General features: G+C 47.1%; 1 protein-coding gene across 2 annotated transcripts in view; it reads right to left on the bottom strand.

Moving 5' to 3' along the window:
• Positions 1-17,808, bottom strand: part of sox10 (SRY-box transcription factor 10) — a 32,612-nt gene extending 14,804 nt beyond the window's left edge. For both annotated transcript variants that reach the window (XR_009443033.1, XM_048521294.2), the window contains exons 1-2: positions 17,614-17,808; positions 16,996-17,386 (exon numbers count right to left, since the gene is read on the bottom strand). Coding sequence is in view for 1 of the 2 variants with exons in the window: in XM_048521294.2 (XP_048377251.1) it covers positions 16,996-17,381 (386 nt within the window). In the remaining variant the exon portion in view is untranslated. The remainder of the gene's footprint in view (positions 1-16,995; positions 17,387-17,613) is intronic.
• Positions 17,809-21,182: the final 3,374 nt, after the last annotated feature.

The following is a 21,182-nucleotide window of genomic DNA, read 5'->3' as shown; positions in this document are numbered from 1 at the left end:
CCAAGATGACATTCCACATTAAGCAGAGGTTCACCTGCACATCTGCCAATGTGGTATACTGCATCCACTGTACCCGGTGTGGCTTCCTCTACATTGGGGAAACCAAGCGGAGGCTTGGGGACCGCTTTGCAGAACACCTCCGCTCAGTTCGCAACAAACAACTGCACCTCCCAGTCGCAAACCATTTCCACTCCCCCTCCCATTCTCTTGATGACATGTCCATCATGGGCCTCCTGCACTGCCACAATGATGCCACCCGAAGGTTGCAGGAACAGCAACTCATATTCCGCCTGTGAACCCTGCAGCCATATGGTATCAATGTGGACTTCACCAGTTTCAAAATCTCCCCTTCCCCTACTGCATCCCTAAACCAGCCCAGTTCATCCCTTCCCCCCACTGCACCACACAACCAGCCCAGCTCTTCCCACCCACCCACTGCATCCCAAAACCAGTCCAACCTGTCTCTGCCTCCCTAACCGGTTCTGACTCTCACCCATCCCTTCCTCCCACCCCAAGCCGCACCCCCAGCTACCTACTAACCTCATCCCACCTCCTTGACCTGTCCGTCTTCCCTGGACTGACCTATCCCCTCCCTACCTCCCCACCTACACTCTCTCCACCTATCTTCTTTACTCTCCATCTTCGGTCCGCCTCCCCCTCTCTCCCTATTTATTCCAGAACCCTCACCCCATCCCCCTCTCTGATGAAGGGTCTAGGCCCGAAATGTCAGCTTTTGTGCTCCTGAGATGCTGCTTGGCCTGCTGTGTTCATCCAGCCTCATTTTATTATCTTGCCATCCTTACCTGGTCTGGATTTCATGTGACTCCAGACCCACAGCAATGTGGTTCACTCTTAACTGCCCTCTAGGTAATTAGGGATGGGCAAGAAATGCCCAGCAATGCTCACATCCAGTGAATGAGTGAAAAAAGAACTAGTCATCTAGCTAACAGACATTGGACTAATTAGTTCGGGCTTTGAAAGAATCAGCACAGGCACGAAGGGCTGAATAGATTCATTGTGATGCATCATTCCATAATCCCAACACAATTTTCCAAAACTACATTCCCGAGCTCCCGTCTGTCTGCCAGCCTGGAGGTAAAGATTCAGACTGCAGAGCCCCATATGAAGATGCGAAATAATTGGGGCTAACACCCTGCCTAGAAGGGATGAAAAGGGGTTTGGAGCGGGGGTGACCAAGATCCAGCCTTTTCGATTCTCATTTCTAACATGGAGCTTGGGAAAGACCAACACACAAAGCAGGAGAGAAGTCAGTGACAGCTGTGACCCAGACTGAGGGCAGCTCACTGCTCACTGGGCCTCAGGTCCTCCTAGGAAGACTCTGTGTAGCACCAAACAAGTGCTGCATTGTCAGAGGCATAACATTTCAGACAAAGTATCGAACCAAGGAACCGTCTGCCCTAGGGACTTCACCCCAGTCTCCAAACCAACGAACCTAACCTCTTCAGGTAGTTTGCTGAACATCAGAACTCACTGAAAACTAATATGCAGCTGCATTTTCTGCTTTACAACACACTTCAGAAAGTTCTTTACAGGCTATTAAATACTTCAAGACACCTTTCAACAGTACTTCATACACACTTAAACCAATCATTAAAAAGCTTTGAATAGAGACAAAGATTGGTGTCTGTCAGGGAGATAGCTGTACACTGACTGGACTCTCTCAGAGCCCCTGCAACCCCCTCCCTCTCCCTCAGGGAATACACTGACTGGTGTCTCTCAGTCTCCTCTCTCCCCCCTCAGGGAGATAGCTGTACACTGACTGGTGTCTCTCAGTCCCCCCTCTCTCTCTCAGGGAGATACCTGTACACTGACTGGTGTCTCTCAGTCCCCTCTCTCTCTCTCAGGGAGATATCTGTACACTGACTGGTGTCTCTCAGTCCCCCCTCTCTCTCTCAGGGAGATATCTGTACACTGACTGGTGTCTCTCAGTCCCCTCTCTCTCTCAGGGAGATATCTGTACACTGACTGGTTTCTCTCAGTCCCCCCTCTCTCTCTCAGGGAGATATCTGTACACTGACTGGTGACTCTCAGTCCCCTCTCTCTCTCTCAGGGAGATATCTGTACACTGACTGGTGACTCTCAGTCCCCTCTCTCTCTCTCAGGGAGATATCTGTACACTGACTGGTGTCTCTCAGTCCCCTCTCTCTCTCAGGGAGATATCTGTACACTGACTGGTTTCTCTCAGTCCCCCCTCTCTCTCTCAGGGAGATATCTGTACACTGACTGGTGACTCTCAGTCCCCTCTCTCTCTCTCAGGGAGATATCTGTACACTGACTGGTGACTCTCAGTCCCCTCTCTCTCTCTCAGGGAGATATCTGTACACTGACTGGTGTCTCTCAGAGCCCCTGCAACCCCCTCCCTCTCCCTCAGGGAATACACTGGCTGGTGTCTCTCAGTCTCCTCTCTCCCCCTCAGGGAGATAGCTGTACACTGACTGGTGTCAGACAGTGCACCCCGCTCCATCTCCCTCCCTCCCTCCATCCCTCACAAGGAAACCCCAAATTGGAAAAACATTCATTATTGTATTTATAGCAACTTTGGCTGGAAATTGCTTTTCGATGTCCAGTGGTTGTGCCAGGAGCTATAGAGGTGCAAGTCCTTCCCTATTCTTGAGAACATCAGAAGCTGCTGGAAGAAGAAAACATTATTCTGGCACTTTCTAAATCACTCGTTAGTCCTCAGCTGGATTTCACTCACCCAGAGAAGCTCCCAAGATACAGGAATGATTATGGAGGGGTGGGGGTGACCCTGGGGAAGAGGGGCCTGTGTTGAGGATGACATGGGAAAGTTCAAACTGTTTTCTTCAGAATGGAGGAAGGCTAGAGGAGAGCTCAGTTTTAGGGATGTCAGATGATTTTGACAGAAGAGAGAGAGACAGAGAGACTAATGTCTCTGGCGAGTGAACCAATAAGTGGAGGTCATAGTGTCAAAATCATTTAGTAAAACCTCTCGATGGGATAGAAGGAGAAATGTTTGTCACTTGGAGAGAATTGGGATTTGGAATGCTTTAAAACAGAGATAGATTGGTTTTTGATTAGTGAGGGGGACAAGGTTTAAAGGGAGGAGGCAGGAAAATGGCACGAGAAATATATCGACCATGATCTAACGGTGAAGCAGACTCGATGGGCCAAATAGCTAACTTTGCTCCTATATCTTATGGTCTTATTAATAAAATGGTAGGAAATTGTAAGAGTGAGATGGATGGATCTTTGAGCATCAGGTCAGGTATAGGCAAATAAACAAAAACAGCGGAGATCAAAGAATGCACACCACTGTTTGAAAGCACAAATAGACACAATGATTGACTTCAGGACTCTGTGATTATACAATAGTGACTGTCCCTAGCCACTTGCTCTGGTTAATTCATTTCCTCATTACCCTGTCTACACTTTAGATGTGAAATAATGATAATAATAATGAGAGATATGGGATCCAGTGTCTCGTGTTGATGGGTGGAAGGCAGGACATTTCTCCAGCTCCTGCCTGCCTGCATTCTGTAGTTGAGCCTTTCCACCTGGAGGCTGACTTGGAGTTTCCTTGGGAAATATAGATAGCAAAAACCTATCTCAATGCAATGCTTTCCATAAACAGACTGTTCAGCTGGATCTCTCACTCAGAGCTACAGATCATCACTGGTTCCCAGGCCAGAACTTTCAAAGCCAATTGCATACACCTCAGATTGACAGTTGAAGGAGGCCATCAGGCCTGTTGATCCACACCTCTCTATTTGAATCCAAACTTGTTTGAATATCTTGTTCAGTAAAGTGATGCTTGCAGGTGGAAATATTCTACAGGTTTATGGGTAGGGCCAGCACAAACACGATGGGTGAAATGGCCTCCTTCCGCAGTGTGGCATTCCTGTGATTCCGAGGATGGATGGATGGGGGAGAGGGATGTAGAATGAGCCAAATACTAAGCTTCTGAGCTACATAATGCCACAAGCTTGACTAGAATGCCCCAGAGTAATGCCCATCTGGAGTATTCTGTACAGAATTGGTCACCTTAATTAAAGAAGGATCAAAATACATTGGAAACAGGTCAGAGGCCGTTTACTGGGCTGGTACCTGGGCTGAGGGGCTATATCTCATGAGGAAGGGTTGGACAGGCTAGGCCTGGATGAGAAACGAAGGGGGTGACTTGATTCAAACATCTAAGATCTGAGAGGTCCTTACCCACTGGGCAGGGAGAGGATCTTTCCTCTTGTGGGAGAATCTAGAACTAGGGATCATTGTTAAAAAGTAATCAACGATTTAAGACAGAAACCAAAGAGACCTTGGAGTGCAGGCTCATAGTAGCTTGAAAGCAGATTTGTAGGTGCACAAAAAAAAGTGAAGGCAATGTTTGGTATTCCAAGATAATAAAATGTGAGGCTGGATGAACACAGCAGGCCAAACAGCATCTCAGGAGCACAAAAGCTGACGTTTCGGGCCTAGACCCTTCATCAGAGAGGGGGATGGGGTGAGGGTTCCGGAATAAATAGGGAGAGAGGGGGGGGAGGCGGACCGAAGATGGAGAGTAAAGAAGATAGGTGGAGAGAGTGTAGGTGGGGAGGTAGGGAGGGGATAGGTCAGTCCAGGGAAGACGGACAGGTCAAGGAGGTGGGATGAGGTTAGTAGGTAGGTGGGGGTGCGGCTTGGGGTGGGAGGAAGGGATGGGTGAGAGGAAGAACAGGTTAGGGAGGCAGAGACAGGTTGGACTGGTTTTGGGATGCAGTGGGTGGGGGGGGGGAAGAGCTGGGCTGGTTGTGTGGTGCAGTGGGGGGAGGGGACGAACTGGGCTGGTTTAGGGATGCAGTTGGGGAAGGGGAGATTTTGAAACTGGTGAAGTCCACATTGATACCATTGGGCTTCAGGGTTCCCAGGCGGAATATGAGTTGCTGTTCCTGCAACCTTCGGGTGGCATCATTGTGGCACTGCAGGAGGCCCAGGATGGATATGTCATCTAGAGAATGGGAGGGGGAGTGGAAATGGTTTGCGACTGGGAGGTGCAGTAGTTTGTTGCGAACTGAGCGGAGGTGTTCTGCAAAGCGGTCTCCAAGCCTCCGCTTGGTTTCCCCAATGTAGAGGAAGCCACACCGGGTACAGTGGATGCAGTATACCACATTGGCAGATGTGCAGGTGAACCTCTGCTTAATGTGGAATGTCATCTTGGGGCCTGGGATAGAGGTGAGGGAGGAGGTGTGGGGGCAAGTGTAGCATTTCCTGCGGTTGCAGGGGAAGGTGCCGGGTGTGGTGGGGTTGGAGGGCAGTGTGGAGCGAACAAGGGAGTCACGGAGAGAGTGGTCTCTCCGGAAAGCAGACAGGGGTGGGGATGGAAAAATGTCTTGGGTGGTGCGGTCGGATCCTTTATTTGTCAATGCACTGAGTAGGAGTTGGGAGGTCATGTTGCAGCTCTACGGGACATTGCTTGGTCACTTCTGGAACACTGCATTCAATTCTGGTCTATAAAATGCGAGGCTGGATGAACACAGCAGGCCAAGCAGCATCTCAGGAGCACAAAAGCTGACGTTTCGGGCCTAGACCCTTCATCAGAGAGGTTTATTATCTTGGAATTCTCCAGCATCTGCAGTTCCCATTATCTCTAATTCAATTCTGGTCTGCTTGCTAGAGGAAAGATGTTGTGAAACTTGAAAGCATTCAGAAAAGATTTACAGGAATATTGCCAGGGTTGGAGGATATGTGCTATTGGGAGGCTGAGTAGGCTGGGGCTATTTTCCCTGGAGCGTTGGAGGCTGAGAGGTGGTCTTTATAGAGGCTTTTAAAATCATGAGGGATGAGGATAGGGTGAATAGCCAGAGTCTTTTCCCCAGGGTGGGGGAGTTCAAAACTAGAGGGCATAGTTTTAAGGTGGGAGGAGAAAGATTTAATAGAGATCTAAGGGGCAACATTTTCACACAGAGGGTGGTGTGTGTATGAAATGAGCTGCCAAAGGAAGTGATACAGTTACAACATTTAAAAGGCATCTGGATGGTACATGAATAGGAAGGGTTTAGAGGGATATGGGCTAAATGCTGACCAATGGGACTAGATTAATTTAGGATATCTGATCAGCATGGACGAGTTGGACTGAAGGCTGTTTCTGTGCTGTAGATCTCTATGACTCTGATGTTGAAACTCAAAAATCAATTGTGTATTCCTCCCCTGACTTCTCCGCAGCTGTGAATTGAGAATCTTCGTCTCCCTTTCTTTATTTTCTCGTCAGTGGGATCAATTAATCCCTTAATGCAATAACAATAAATCATTATAAAAATTCTAAACTTTATTCCATGTTGCCCCCACACCAGCTGTCTGACACAAGTGGTTGATTTAGACTGGAAAATTGCAAACACTACACTTTGCAGAAGGAACGACAAGCCCAGCAATTGCCAACCAGTTAGTTTAACTTCAGTGATGGGGAAACTTCTATAAGTGGGCCCCAGCCATGTCCAACCTGTTTCCTGCACTTCTGTCCTCTCCCAAATCCACCCCCTTCCACAAGTGCAATAGGTTACCCCTCATCCTCGTTTTCTATCTATTCGCAACAAAACTGCAGCGCGGCGCTCCCTCGGCACCGACACTCCGGCAGTGCCCACTCCCTGAGCCCCAACCCTCCGACAGTACGGCGCAGTCTCAATAGTGCAGTTGGATGTTTACCTCGAGATGGGGTTGTGGAGATCTGCAAAGGTCGTGGTATATAGTCTTTCCAGACACTCAAGGTTCATCAACATTCATTTCAAATAGTTTATATTTTCAATAAAATGCTGTGCAAGTGTGTTATCCAACTGGGTTTTACACGAGGTCACATGGGGGAACAGAGTAGAAGCTTCACTCTGTGCCTATCCCTGTGCTGTCCCTGTCCTGGGAGTGTTTGATCAGGATATTATACATTAGCAATCTGGATGAAGGAACTGAGTGCATTGTTGCTAACTTTGCAGATGCCACAGAGGTCGTGTTGAGGAAGGCTGGAGGCTGCTGGAGGACTTGGGCAGGCCGGGAGAGCAGGCAAAGAAGTGACAGATAGAATGCCATGTGGGGAAGAATAGAGGCATAGACTATTTTCTAAATGGGGAAAGGTTTTGGAAATCTGAAGCACAGAAGGACTTGGGAGTCCTGGTTCTGGATTCTCTTAAGGCTAGCATTGTAGGTTCAGTTAACAGTTAGGAAGGCAAATGCATTCATTTCAAGAGCAGAGATGTACTGCTGCGGCTATAAGAGGCTCTGGTCAGGCTGAATTTAGAATGGTGTGTGCAGCTTTGTGCTCCATATGAGGAAGGATAAACTGGTCTTGGAGTCCACAGGAAGCTTACAAGAGCGAGCCCAGGGATGAAGAGCTTGTCATATGAACAGCAGTTGAGGATGCTCGGTCTGTACTTAGAGTTTAAGATATGAGGTGATCTAACTGAAATTTACTGAGAGGCTGGGATAGAATGGACGTGGAGATGATGTTTCCACTCACAGGAGAGACTAGGACCCGAGGGCACAGCCTCAGGGTGAAGGGATGACCCTTTAGAACTGAGATGAGGAGGAATTTCTTCAGCCAGAAGGTGGTGAATCTGTCGAACTCATTAATGCAGGGGACCATGGAGGACAAGTCATTCAGTGTATTTAAGACAGAGATAGATAGGTTCCTGACTGGTAAGGTGACTAAGGGTTACAGGGAAAAGGCAGGAGAATGGAGTGGAGAAACATATCAGCCATGATCAGATGGTGGAGCAGACTTGATTGGCCAAGTGGCCTAATTCTGCTTCTGTATCTAACGGGACAATTTCAAAGTAGCTTTACATGCAATTTAAAAGAGCAGAGTGAGCTTTACTCTGTATCTAACCCCATGCTGTACCTGCTCAGGGAACATTACTTGTTGTAAAATTGCATTGTGGATCATTAGCCAAAGCAGGAGTTGGTGTTTTCGATAGAGGAGGAAGGAAATTGTTTTCAGGATTTTTAAAGAAGTTTTTAAAACCAATGTTAGAAGCTGCCTTCAGGTGTAATGTGAACTGGGTATATCTGGATTGTCGAAAACACTCAGACGGATATAAGGATCAAAGCTAGAGTTACTTCAAGCCATTGGCCTCGGTCTGTTTCCACTGGTGAACGCAGTTTGGGAATTTCCCCTTGTCCTCGCATTCTGTCCATTATCTTGCCTCTCACTCTCACTCTCACTCTCACTCTCACTCTCACTCTCACTCTCACTCTCACTCTCACTCTCACTCTCACTCTCACTCTCACTCTCACTCTCACTCTCACTCCACTTTTTCCAGGTGAACCCTCACCGTTCAACATTGACTGAGCTGGACCAGCTCAGTCAAAAAATACACCTGCAGGACATGGCCATCGTTAGCTGGACCGTCCCTAGTTGCCCCTTGAGACTGCCAGCGTGGATTGAGAGCTCTGTTGAAGCTTCTTACTGCAGTTGGCATTAACTCAGTGGGGTTGGAGCTGACAGAGTTAGATACCGTCATTTCTCTGGCAACTCTCAGAAGGGGAGAAGAAAATGCCAGTAGATTCTATTTGGAAGTTATGTTTTATGGAGGAGTAAGGGCGGCGGGGGGGGGGGGGGGGCGCGGTTTGCTGAATGTCACATCTCTGACCCTGAACTGAAGCCAGAGTCAGCCAGGAATTCTCATCCCCTCACTCCTACACTTCGTTTCTCTGTAAATTAATCTGTGCCACACTGTAGCAAACTTTTCACAAATCCAAATAACCAAAACATAATATAGTGGCCATTAACCCTTTACTGTCTGCTCAGAGTCAGAATGGGGGTGACCCAGTGTCCTGTGCAAGCTCACAGGCAGTTGGACGGTGACGGTGACAGTGTCAGCTCACTTGTAGCGAACAAAAGCTCACGTCCCATCAAGGCGCACTGTGAATCTGGAAACATTAATCATGCTCTGTCTCCCTGCTGATGCTGCCAGACCTGCTGAGTTTCTGCAACAATTTTAGTTTTCTTCTGTGAATCTGGATTCAGTTTTGAAATTTACAAAAAAGAAAAAACTGATTTTGGTAAAAGCAACTCTAAAAAAGTGCTATAGAGATATCCAGCACAGAAACAGACCCTTCGGTCCAACTCGTCCATGCTAACCAGATATTCTAAACTAATCTGGTCCCATTTGCCAGTGTTTGGCCTATATTCCTGTAAACCCTCCCTATTCACGTAACCAGCCAGATGCCTTTTAAATGTTGTAACTGTACCAGCCTCCACTGGCAGCTCATTCCATACACGTTGCCCTTTAGCTCCCTTTTATATCTTTCATCTCTCACCTTAAACCTATGCCCTCTAGCTTTGAGCCCCCCACCCAGGGAAAAGACCTTGACTATTCACCCTATCCATGTCCCCAATGATTTTAAAAACCGCTCTAAAATCACCCTTCAGCCTCCAACGCTCCGGGCAAAATGATCCCAGTCTAATCAGCCTCTCCCTATAACTCAAACCCTCCAACCCTGGGAACATCCTCAAATTTTTCTGAATGCTTTCTCGTCTCAACATCTTTCCTATAGCAGATGGTTATAAAAATGCACCTGGTTCACTGATGTCCTTTAGAGAGGGAAGCCTGCTGTTCTTCGCCTTGACTCGGGTTTATAGGACTCCAATCTCACATCTTTCTGACTCTTAACTAGCTTCTCAAGCTATGACTCAGTTTTTTTAAACATCTACAAAAAGCACTAAGAGTGAATGCAAGTTGACCATTCAGCTAAGACCTAACTATGCTTCAGGAGCACCTTTCCAAACTGACTGGGACAGATCCACACTTTTTCAAAGGATAATAGATGCAGACTTTGTTGGTGACCCCCGTATCCCAAGAATGGCTGACTGTAATCCAAAAACCACACAAAGACAGAGACAGTGGGAACTGCAGATGCTGGAGAATCTGCGATAACAAATTATAGAGCTGGCTGAACACAGGCCAAGCAGCATCATAGGAGCAGGAAAGCTGACTTTCAGGCTAGACTCTTCATCAGAAAGTTCTAAAGAAGTGTCCAGGCCCGAAACATCAGCTTTCCTGCTTGGCCTGTGTTCATCCAGCTCTACACCTTGTTAACTCACAAAGTGAGGGAAGGCTGAGAGAATTTATTGCTGTGTAACCTGTACTCCAGCTCACTGCTCTCAGGGAGCTAAAGGAACAAGGCTGTTTCTACCTGCATACCTCTATCAAGCAATGCTGATTTGGGAAAACCTAGTGCCAACCTCCATCATGCTGCCTGCTCTAATCTTTTAACCCCACCCCATATAAATGCATGCTCTGATCCCACCGACCTCACCACTTGAGGAGGTTCCACAGAATGGGAGACAGCAGTATCATTATCGAAAATTACTAATGCTCAAAAGTGGATCAATTGTGATGCTCGCCTGGCCAAGTCCAGACACCTTGTCACAGCAACAACAATGCCTGGAGTATATATTATGGCTTTAGTGTGGAAAACCATCCCAAGGTAACAGGATCACAGCCTGATAATGCTGAACCAAGACCCGGAAGGAGATACTAGGCCAGACAACCAATAGATTGATCAAATATGCAGGTCTGAGGAACATCTGGGAGAGAGAGGGGAAGGCAGGTGAAAAGGTTTTGCGAGAATATTCCAGAGCTTCAGCTCAGAGGCTGTGAGGGTTGAGAGGCTGGAAGAGCTCAGGGAGACAGTGAGGTAGGAGGCAGTGGAAGGATTTGAACACAAAGAGGAGAGTTTTAAAAATCAAGATGTTGCTTGACCAGGAGCCAATGCAGGTCCGTGAGTGAGGGGTGGGGACAATGATGAATGACCAGGAGTTGGTACAAGGGAAGGAAAGAAGGGGGAAAGACTGTGCAGTTTCTGAAGCTGGGAGACTGACCAGGAAATCCTTGGAAAATTCAGGTGTAGAGATGACGTGGGTCTCCTTCTGGATTGAGAGTGAGCTCAGAGAGGATTTGAAGATTAGAACTGATGGACAGAAGTCTATAATAAACTATTACAACCTCACTGAAATGTTGGGGGTGTTTGAGGAGACATTGAACTTGCTTTTATTGATGTGTGTCATTATCAAGGCTGTTCTTTTGGCCTGATGTACATCAATTGATCAAATACAACGTGAGAAATTATTCCTTCTGCCTAATTGACAATTAAATAATTTTGCCAAAGCTGCTGCTGATTAAAGGTTTATTGGCCAACCAGATGACTGATTAATTTAACCTCCCACAGTCCTAGTCAGATCAAACCCATTCCATGGATGGGAAGCGGGTTTCGGAATGATTGCTGGATTGAAGAGACTGAAAATCCTCTTTTGCCCCTTGGTGCCCTCCTGCTTTCTCCGAACCCTTTCCCGTGTTCCACGCATCTCCTCATAGCCACATGCCTGGACAGGAGTTACAAGACCAGCTCCAGAGTGACTGAACACCAGAAACCACAGACAGCTGGATTTCTGTCTCCAGCTCCCTACCGGATGCCGGTTACTCACCTTCTTATAAATAGCTGAGAGAGTTTATTTTTGCAAACTCAGTTACATTTTGCTGGTAAGCTGTTCTGATTCCACCCCAAATAACCCCTGCAACATTTTCTTTAGATCAAAAAAAATTGCTTCAGTAGTCGAGAAAACATCCTATTTTTCAGCCCCATCCCATTCATCCCACCCTGCCATTCCACCCCTACCACTCCCAAATCCCTTTTCTCAACTTTAAATATTGTCAGAAATTCAGAAAGTTAATTTTCCTCTTATTTCTTTGTCTTTGGGAATCGTGGGTGTCACTGTCTGGGCCAACATTCCATATGGCACAATTGTGTGGTCACCCAATTGGTGTGGGGAAGGATATTTTCACTCATTGTTGACTTTATCATCTCCAAGTGTCTTGAGGCCATTTCAGGGGTCAGTTAAGAATGAACCACATTACTGTGGGTCTGGAGTCACATGTAGGCCAGACTGGGTAAGGCCAGAAGTCACATGACACTAGATTATAGCCCAACAGGTTCATTTGAAATCACAAACTTCCAGAGTGCTTTGAAGGAGAAGTGATACGAAAGCTTGTGATTTCAAATAAGGCTATTGGACAATAATCTGGTGTGTCATGCGACTTCTGGCTTTGTCCACCCCAGTCCAACACCAGCACCTCCACATCGGACTGGGTAACGGTGGCAGATTTCCTTCCCTAACGGGCATTAATGCATCAGCTCAATAATCAACAACATTTGCTATTTCTTTTTTTAAATTCCAGATTTTCTGAATTGAATTTAGTTTACACCAGGTTGCTGTGATGGGAATTGAGCCCATGTCCCTAGATCATTAGCCTGTGCTTCTGGATTACTCGCCCAGCGATGACACCGCTCCACCATTAGCCCCAGTTAATGCAAGGGTGGGTGTTTGTGGGCAGGTCATGGATACACACGAAGAAGAGTACAGAGATCTGGGGAGGTTGGAGCACTGGATGAGATGAGAAAAAGGGAAGGGATGGGGATGTGAGGCCATGGAGGGATTTGTAAACAAGGATCAGAGGCTTAAAGTTGGAGTGTTGCCTGATATGGGGAGCCCACGCAAGTCAGTAAGACCAAGGCTGATAGGTGAATGGAGGGAGGATGAGGGTTCAAATCTAGCAGCAGGGTCCTGGATGAGGTGACAGTGGGGCTAGACAGTGAGATATCAGTCAGGACAGTAATGGATAAATCAGTTGATCAAAGTGGAGGATAAACATAGAACATTGATCAGTACCTGACGATAAAGTGAGCATTTGAACCAGAACACAATAACCTTCTGCTGATTTATTAGATTAGATTCCCTACAGTGTGGAAACAGGCCCTTCGGCCCAACAAGCCCACACCACCCCTTGAAGCATCCCACCCAGACCCATCCCCCTATAACCCACACACCCCCGAACACTATGGGCAATTTAGCATGGCCGATCCACCTAGCCTGCACATCTTTGGACTGTGGGAGGAAACCAGAGCACCCAGAGGAAACCCACACAGACACAGGGAGAATGTGCAAACTCCACACAGACAGTTACGCGAGGCTGGATTTGAACCCGGGCCCCTGGCGCTGCCCAACCACTGAGCCTCCGTGCTGCTTTCTTTTCCAGTTTGAAGTTTATTATTTTATTCTCTTTAATTACGATATGAGTGAGAAACAACAAATTGCATTTCAATAGCATCCTTTACAACCTCAGGAAATTCCAAAGTGTCACATGACTAATGCATTGTTTTCGAAGGGCAGTCATGGCTCAAATGTAGCAAATGGATTTTCAGGACAGTAAACACATCAGTGAGAAAAATGTGTCAGAGATAATGGGAACTGCAGATGCTGGAGAATCCAAGATAACAAAGTGTGAAGCTGGATGAACACAGCAGGCCAAGCAGCATCTCAGGAGCACAAAAGCTGATGTTTCGGGCCTAGACCCTTCATCAGAGAGCTCTAGAAGGGTCTAGGCCCGAAACGTCAGTTTTTGTGCTCCTGAGATGCTGCTTGGCCTGCTGTGTTCATCCAGCTTCACACTTTATTATCTTATTATAGTGAGAAAAATGTACCTGATTTAAGGGTTAGTTTGATACTACAAAGATAATTGTTGGCCAGGACACAGGAGTAGGGGTGAGATTTCCACTACTCCTCTTCATATCATGGCTGTCAAAATATTCATGTACACTTAACCCTCCGACAGTGCGGTGCTCCCTCAGCGCTGACCCTCCAACAGTGCGGCGCTCCCTCAGCGCGGCGCTCCCTCAGTAACACACCAGGAGCGTCTGCCTGTCTGTACTCTGGGGTGTGTTTCAATTTCAGAATATTGCCAGGTGAGAGTGCTGCCCATGGTCACCCTGACAATAGTGTTTTGGCAGGAGGTGGGGGTTGCAGGGCATAGGGTCTCAGCTGCTTCCTCATGTGTCTATTGGTAATCATTTTGCTTTCTCTCTCAGGTGTGGACAATACACACTATCATCAGAAATTTCTGCCAGTACACCTCATGCAAGCCCCTGATGCTTCACAGCAGCCATGATCTTCCTCAATGGCTAACTGGAATTGAGGGGCTGAATGACTCAGCGTGTTACTGTTCCTCCTCCTTTCACCAGCACAGCTCCCACAAATCACCGCAATGGAACACCCACTTCCACGGTGAGGACCTCTCCTTGGCATCAATGTGACACCCAACATAACACCCTCCCATAAGTGCCTCCACATCCTTTGTACTGAGGCGGTGAGTCACATCCATGGAGCCAATCCAACTTGATCCATCACACCCTCTTATCGGCTAGACGCTCTGATTCCTGCCCAACTCCAGAGGCTCTCCCCTGTTCCAGCACACAGGGCAATCTGGTTAATCCTCATTTAGTGATTTGCTGTTGACTCCATCAATCCCACTGCACTCTCACAGGCAATTTGCACAGAGAGAAAAAGTTGGGTTGGGGGCAGTTCCCCTCTCCTGCCACCCCTCTCTCTAGTACTTGTCTTTGTTGGCAATATAATACTGTCCCCACCACCACACTTCTCCTTCCCTGGTCTCTCCCCAAAGGACATGCCTATGTTTTGCTAGGACTGGTGACGTTATCCTTTCTTGCTTAGGCTTCCCCTCAAACCTTCTGTCCATTTTTCTGCCTCACTCTGCTCCCAATTTCTTGACCATATCATAGAACATAGAACATAGAACATAGAACATTACAGCACAGTACAGGCCCTTCGGCCTTCGACGTTGTGCCGACCTGTCATATCGATCTCAAGCCCATCTAACCTACACTATTCCATGTACATCCATATGCTTGTCCAATGACGACTTAAATGTACTTAAAGTTGGCGAATCTACTACCGTTGCAGACAAAGCGTTCCATTCCCTTACTACTCTGAGTAAAGAAACTACCTCTGACATCTGTCCTATATCTTTCACCCCTCAATTTAAAGCTATGCCCCCTCGTGCTCGCTGTCACCATCCTAGGAAAAAGGCTCTCCCTATCCACCCTATCTAACCCTCTGATTATTTTATATGTTTCAATTAAGTCACCTCTCAACCTTCTTCTCTCTAATGAAAACAGCCTCAAGCCCCTCAGCCTTTCCTCATAAGACCTTCCCTCCATACCAGGCAACATCCTAGTAAATCTCTTCCGCACCCTTTCCAAAGCTTCCTCATCCTTCTTATAATGCGGTGACCAGAACTGTACACAATACTCCAAGTGCGGCCGCACCAGAGTTTTGTACAGCTTCACCATAACCTCTTGGTTCCGGAACTCGATCCCTCTATTAATAAAAGCTAAAACACTGTATGCCTTCTTAACAGCTCTGTCAACCTGGGTGGCAACTTTCAAGGATCTGTGTACATGGACACCAAGATCTCTCTGCTCACCTACACTGCGAAGAATCTTACCATTAGCCCTGTACTTTGCCTTCCAGTTACTCCTATAATTAATATTATCTTGCACTGGCTAGAATATTCACAGTCTGTGACTACTTAATGCTAATTTACATAGGATATGAAGAATTAGAGATGGGAAGTTGACGGATCTTGTTTGCTGTAGCATGACCTACTGAGCTCATTTTCATTTTATTTTGTAACAGGGGTTTAAGAGAGGTGCCACAACACGCATAATTGGCAAAGACAGTTCATCCATTTTCCCCCTTGTCTCTCAGTGTATCCTTCGTTCCTGTTCCCCATTCCCTCTCCATTTGAAGCTTCACATTCTTTGCTCAGTTTTCTCTATCCCTTTTACTTGTTGGAAGATTTTTTCCTCCCTCAGTCCATCTCTTACGCTCACTCCAACCCCTTTTTCCTCCTGTCGTTACCCACCTTTCTCCTTTCCCAATCCCTCTTTCATCTGCTCATTCTGTCTCTCCCTGCTCAGTGAACCTAAGCTTTTCAGCACCTCCTCCCTCACTCTTTTTATATTTTGTACTTTTCAGTTGTCCCTCACAATGTTAGGATGTGGTGGGCATTCCTTGCAGTCAGGAAATGTGGCGACTGAAGATTCATACAGAGAAAGGCTTTTCCTTGCAAATTCCTCCAAACCCAGTTCCCCGGCCCATTCCAATTCAGAATTTCTTCCAATTGGGAATAACAAGACAAAGGTCTGCAAACATTTTGAATGCATCCTCACAGACTAAACAAAGGCAGCAATATTCACAAAGTAATGTTTGCTTTGTATAATTTAGCTGTTCATTGAGAAGTAATTAATTTAATGACAAGCCAGTTGGAACCTGTAAAAGTAGCAAGTAAATATCAGACAAAAAGTTTGGAATCGACGCAGGAAGTTCTGGCAACAGTGGGTTCCTATTTCGGTGTATCTGCAGTCTGCGTTAGATGGAAAATGACTGGCAAATGCTTCTGAAGGACTGGTGCAAAAATCCGGCTGAGCAAACCACTATTTAAATTAGACCAGAGCTCCATAAACGATTTCCAATTCCCCAAAACTTTGTCGCCCCTAAACCCGGCTGAGAAGTTAGCACCTCTCAACCCAGGGCTGAAGAGCTTGATGAAAGGCATTTCGTTTCTCTCTGTCCAGCCTGCCTTACAACGGAAACAAAATGTAAAGCAAAACCCAGAAAGCGCTAGGCAAAAATTCGCATTTGAGTAACACAAACAGCTCAGGTCGCGTCTCCGCGGGCCCTCTATTCGGCTGGAGGGTGCTGGCATCTGAAATGCTCCAAGGGGAAAGGGGTTTTAACCCTCAAGAACTCACCTCCAGAAACACACTTAAAAACAGGTTTGGCTGCATTCGCGGAGACAGAAACAGAGTTAACGTTTCAAATGCGGTCTGCATGTCCTAAATGTTACAACAACTCAAAGATCAGTTCAGCAGGAGAGATATACCAGACTTGAATCATTAACACACACTCTCTCTCTCCACAGATGCTGTCAGACCTGCTGAGCTTCTCCAGCTAGTTTTGTGTTTGTTTCTGAATGTCAGTATCCTCAGTTCTGAGGAAGAGTCACCGGGCACGCAACGTTAGCTCTGATTTCTCTCCACAGATGCTGCCAGACCCCGCTGAGCTTTTCCAGCAATTTCTGGTGTTTTTTCGCTCAGTTCTTTAGGAGATTTTTTTGTGTGCGCGTGTGTTGAACTCACCTCCAGAGTTTGCCCAGAGTCTTGCTAAGCTCCGCGTTGTGGAGATGTGGGTATTGATCTGCTAGTTTCCTCCTTGCGGCCTGAGCCCACACCATGAAGGCGTTCATAGGTCTCTTGACATGAGGCTTATTCTTTGAGGAGCCGTTGACTCGGACCGGCATGGGCACTAGGGTCCAGTCATAACCTTCCAGCACTTGGCTCACCGCTTCTCGGATGCACAGCGGAAATTTATCTTCCTCGCTCTCCCGTTTGCCACTGCCTTCCTCGGTGCCAGCCTGGAACTTTTCATCTCCATCAGGAGCGAGAGAGGATCCAGGAGAAACTACCGACTCATTCTCTGAGCCTCCCGAGCTCGCCACGTCTGACACGCTCCGATCATCCGACATGGTCCCTTCCAAGTAAAAAAATAAACCCGATTACAGCTCGCTAATGGCTAGACACACACACACACACACACACACACACACACACACAGAGAGAGAGAGTCTAGAGCCGCCTTTATAAACATTAATTCATTCCCCGGAACACAAACCCTTTCCTTTTTCAGAAACACAATCAGAGAAGGGCAGAGAGAAGACAAAAAAAGTTTTTTTGGAAGTTGTCAAACTTGATTTGCACCTTAAGATTTGTCAGTGCCAGCTCTTCAGCGCTTGAGAAATTCCAACTAACTTTCTGTGAACGTTCTGCAGGTCCCTCCAGAGTTACAACGCCAGTTCTGTTTTTCTCTTAGTGTTGAAAGATTTAATTAAAGAGCAAACAGTGGGCATCATCCGATGGAATGAGTTGTCCTCTCAGCCCTGGGATTCTCCTTGCTTCCCCCCCCCCTCCCCAACCCTCCCCCTCTCCCTCTCCCCCTCCCCCCCCACTCCCACTCCTCCTCCTCCTCTTCCTCCTCCTCCTGGGGATATTCAACAGCAGAGGCTGCGCAACTCCCAGCTACAGCCGAAGTTTTTGTAAAAAGAAACGTGAGGGTGCTCGGTCGTTCAGCTTTAAATACCATACCCAGCCCCCATTGGCTACTCTGCCTGGCTCTTGGCGCCCCCCATGGAGCTCTGCAGCGATTGGACAGCTCTCCATGGGTGGGCAGGGCTTAGGCGTTAGACTCCACCCAGAGGCGGGGCCCGCTTCATTATCCGGAAGTGTGGAGTGTGCGAGTGTGGAGGCATGTTGAGGCTTTCACTTGTGTAGATGTGGAATTGTGCTCAGAGACCTGTCAGAATCAGGGCGAAGGCCTGCAGATGCTGGACGTTGCGCAGAGAAACTCAGCAGGTCACGCAGCGCCTGTGGAGAGAGAATCAGAGTTAATGTTTCCAGTCCAGTCTGACTGTTCTTCGGTTCTGAAGAACTTAAGAAGCTTTAGAGTCGTACAGCGCGGACACAGATCCTTCAGAGCAACCGGTCCATGCCGAATATAATCCCGAACTAAGCTAGTCCCACCTGCCTGCTCCTGGCCCATATCCCTCCAAACCTTTCCTCTTCACGTACTTATCCAGATGCCTTTTAAATGTTGTAATTATACCAGCCTCCACCGCTTCCTCAGGAAGTTCATTCCACAGTTGAACCGCTCTGTGTGAGAAAAAGTACCCATATGTTTTGTTTTAAATCTCTCTCCTCTCACATTAAAAAAGCCCCCTGGTCTTGAGATCCCCCATTCTAGGGAAAGGACAACGACATGTCACATCCAGAAGATAGCGGGTATCTTTGCAAAAATTAAATGACGTTCCTTGCATACACATGGACCGGATGGAAGTGTATCTACCACTAACTCTGGCATTCATTTCACATATGAACCTCGCTCTGTGTGAATAAGTTGCTCCTCAGGTCCCTTTTAGACCTTTCTTCTCTCACCTTAAAATTATGCCCTCTAGTTTTGAACGCCCCAATCCTGGAGGAGGGGGGCGTGGGGGCACCTTACCTATGGCCTTCGTGATTTTATAATCGATAAGGTTACGCCTCACCCCCTATGCTCCTGTGAAGAAAGTCCCAGCCTATCCAGCCTGTCCAAATAACTCAACCCTCTGTTCCTGGTAACATCCTTGTAAATAAAAACTGAAAGAACTGCGGATACTGTAAAATCAGGACCGAAAACAGAAGTTGCTGGAAAAGCTCAGCAGGCCTGGCAGCATCTGTGAAGAAAAGATTCAGAGTTAACGTGTCATGTTTTGATACTTCCTCAAAACTGGCTTCTTCACAGATGCTGCCAGACGTGCTGAGCTTTTCCAGCAACTTCTGTTTTACGTCCTTGTAAACCTTTGCTGCACGCTCTCCAATTTAATAATGTCCTTCCTATAGCAGTGCAGCCAGAACGCTACACAGTATTCCAAATGTGGCCTCACCAGTGTCCCGTACAACTGCAACATGGCATCCCAACTCCTTAAGTCAGTGGTCTGAGTAATGAAGGCATATATTCCAAACACCCAAGTGATTGTGACAGAGAGATGAAGATTGATTTTGACACATTGGAGAACCCCCTTACTCTTCTTCAGAATAGCACAGTGGGATTTCTTTCATCTCCTCAGAAGGTAGACAGGGTCTTAGTTTAACGCCTCGCCCAAAAGACAGCACAGCACTCCCTCTATTGGGCACAATTATAACATGTAAAAGACATTTGGACAGGTACATGAACAGGAAAGGTACAGAACAATATAAGCCAAGCACAGGCAAATTGGACTAATTTAGTTTGGGAAACTTGGTCGGCATGGATGAGTTGGACTGAAGGGTCTATTGTATGACTCTATGGTTGTTCTGCTGCGGTTTGTGGGATCTTGCTGTGTGCCAGTGTCCTGAGAGTGTTTGGTGGGAACAGTTTAGAGGGGCTTTACTCTGTGTCTAACTCAATGCTATCCCTGTCCTGGAAATGTTTGAGGAGGGACAATGTAGAGGAAGCGTTACAGTTTAGCAGGACCGTTACTCTTTAACTAATCCCGAGCTGTCTCTGTACTGTGAGTGTTTGGTGGGTGACAGTGTAGAGGCAACTGTATTCTGTATCTAACCCCGTGCTGCCCCTGTGCTGAGAGTGTTTGATGGGGGACAGTGCAGCGGGAGCTTTACTCTGTGTCTAACCCTGTGCTGCCCCTGTCCTGGGAGTGCTTGGGGGGGGACAGTGTAGAGAGAGCTTTATTCTGATCTAACACTGTGCTGCCCCTGTGCTGAGAGTGTTTTATGGGTCAGTGTAGCGGGAGCTTTACTCTGTATCTAACCCCGTGCTGCCCCTGTGCTGAGAGTGTTTTATGGGTCAGTGTAGCGGGAGCTTTACTCTGTATCTAACCCCGTGCTGCCCCTGTGCTGAGAGTGTTTTATGGGGACAGTGTAGTGGGAGTGTTTGAAGTTTGCACTGTTGTGGACATTCCACAGCATCCTGAACTGGTCATGTATTGCAATTCCTTCCCTAAACCTTTGGACCAACATCCTCGAACGGATGATCTGGTATCATCGTGGGAGTAACTCTTCAACATGAGCTGTCGTGTTTCAGGATGAGATTTTGTCACTATCTTCTTAAGAGATGGCTAAATATGGGCATGAACAGCCGGACCCGTGAATGAAGCCCACACCCTGTGATTAAATCCTAGCAGATCAGAGAAAAGATTTAGAGCAGAAATATTTCTTGTGAAACATCAACCCTGCTTGCCATTAAGTTACACGGAACCAATTTAATAATTGCCATGAATTAATCTGCACTCATTAAGAAACTGTAGCCCCATTGATTCCCAAACCTTCACTCACAGCTATTTGCGAATTAATTGTTCCATCCTGATACTGTATCCCTTTTGAAGAAGGCACTCATTTTTTTTCTTTCAAAAGACATACAATCGTTTCTTAAGTTAAAACTTCCAAGTGCTGCACAGAGAGATGTGCACACATCAGGACCAACACAAGAATGCCAAATTTCAAGCAATCATAACAATCTATACCATGGTTGGTTGTCAGGTCAACTTTGATTTGCTAAGCTGTTGCCATGGAGAGGAAAATGGGGAACTACAGGCTTTTCAATCATGTGGGTAATTCCAAAAAGGCATAAGGTTTAAGCAGAGATAGCAAGGTGTGGAGCTGGATGAACACAGGCTAAGCAGCATCTTAGGAGCAGGAAGGCTGACGTTTCGGGCCGAGACCTTTCTTCAGAAAAAGGGTCTATTTCCGATGAAGGGTCTAGGCTGAAACATCAAGCTTTCCTGCCCCTCTGACGCTGC

Source organism: Stegostoma tigrinum, chromosome 38 (assembly GCF_030684315.1).
Source record: "Stegostoma tigrinum isolate sSteTig4 chromosome 38, sSteTig4.hap1, whole genome shotgun sequence".
NCBI classification, from domain to species: domain Eukaryota; kingdom Metazoa; phylum Chordata; class Chondrichthyes; order Orectolobiformes; family Stegostomatidae; genus Stegostoma; species Stegostoma tigrinum.
The sequence above is the reverse complement of the archived record's forward strand: the minus strand, read 5'-3'. Positions and strand labels throughout refer to the sequence as shown.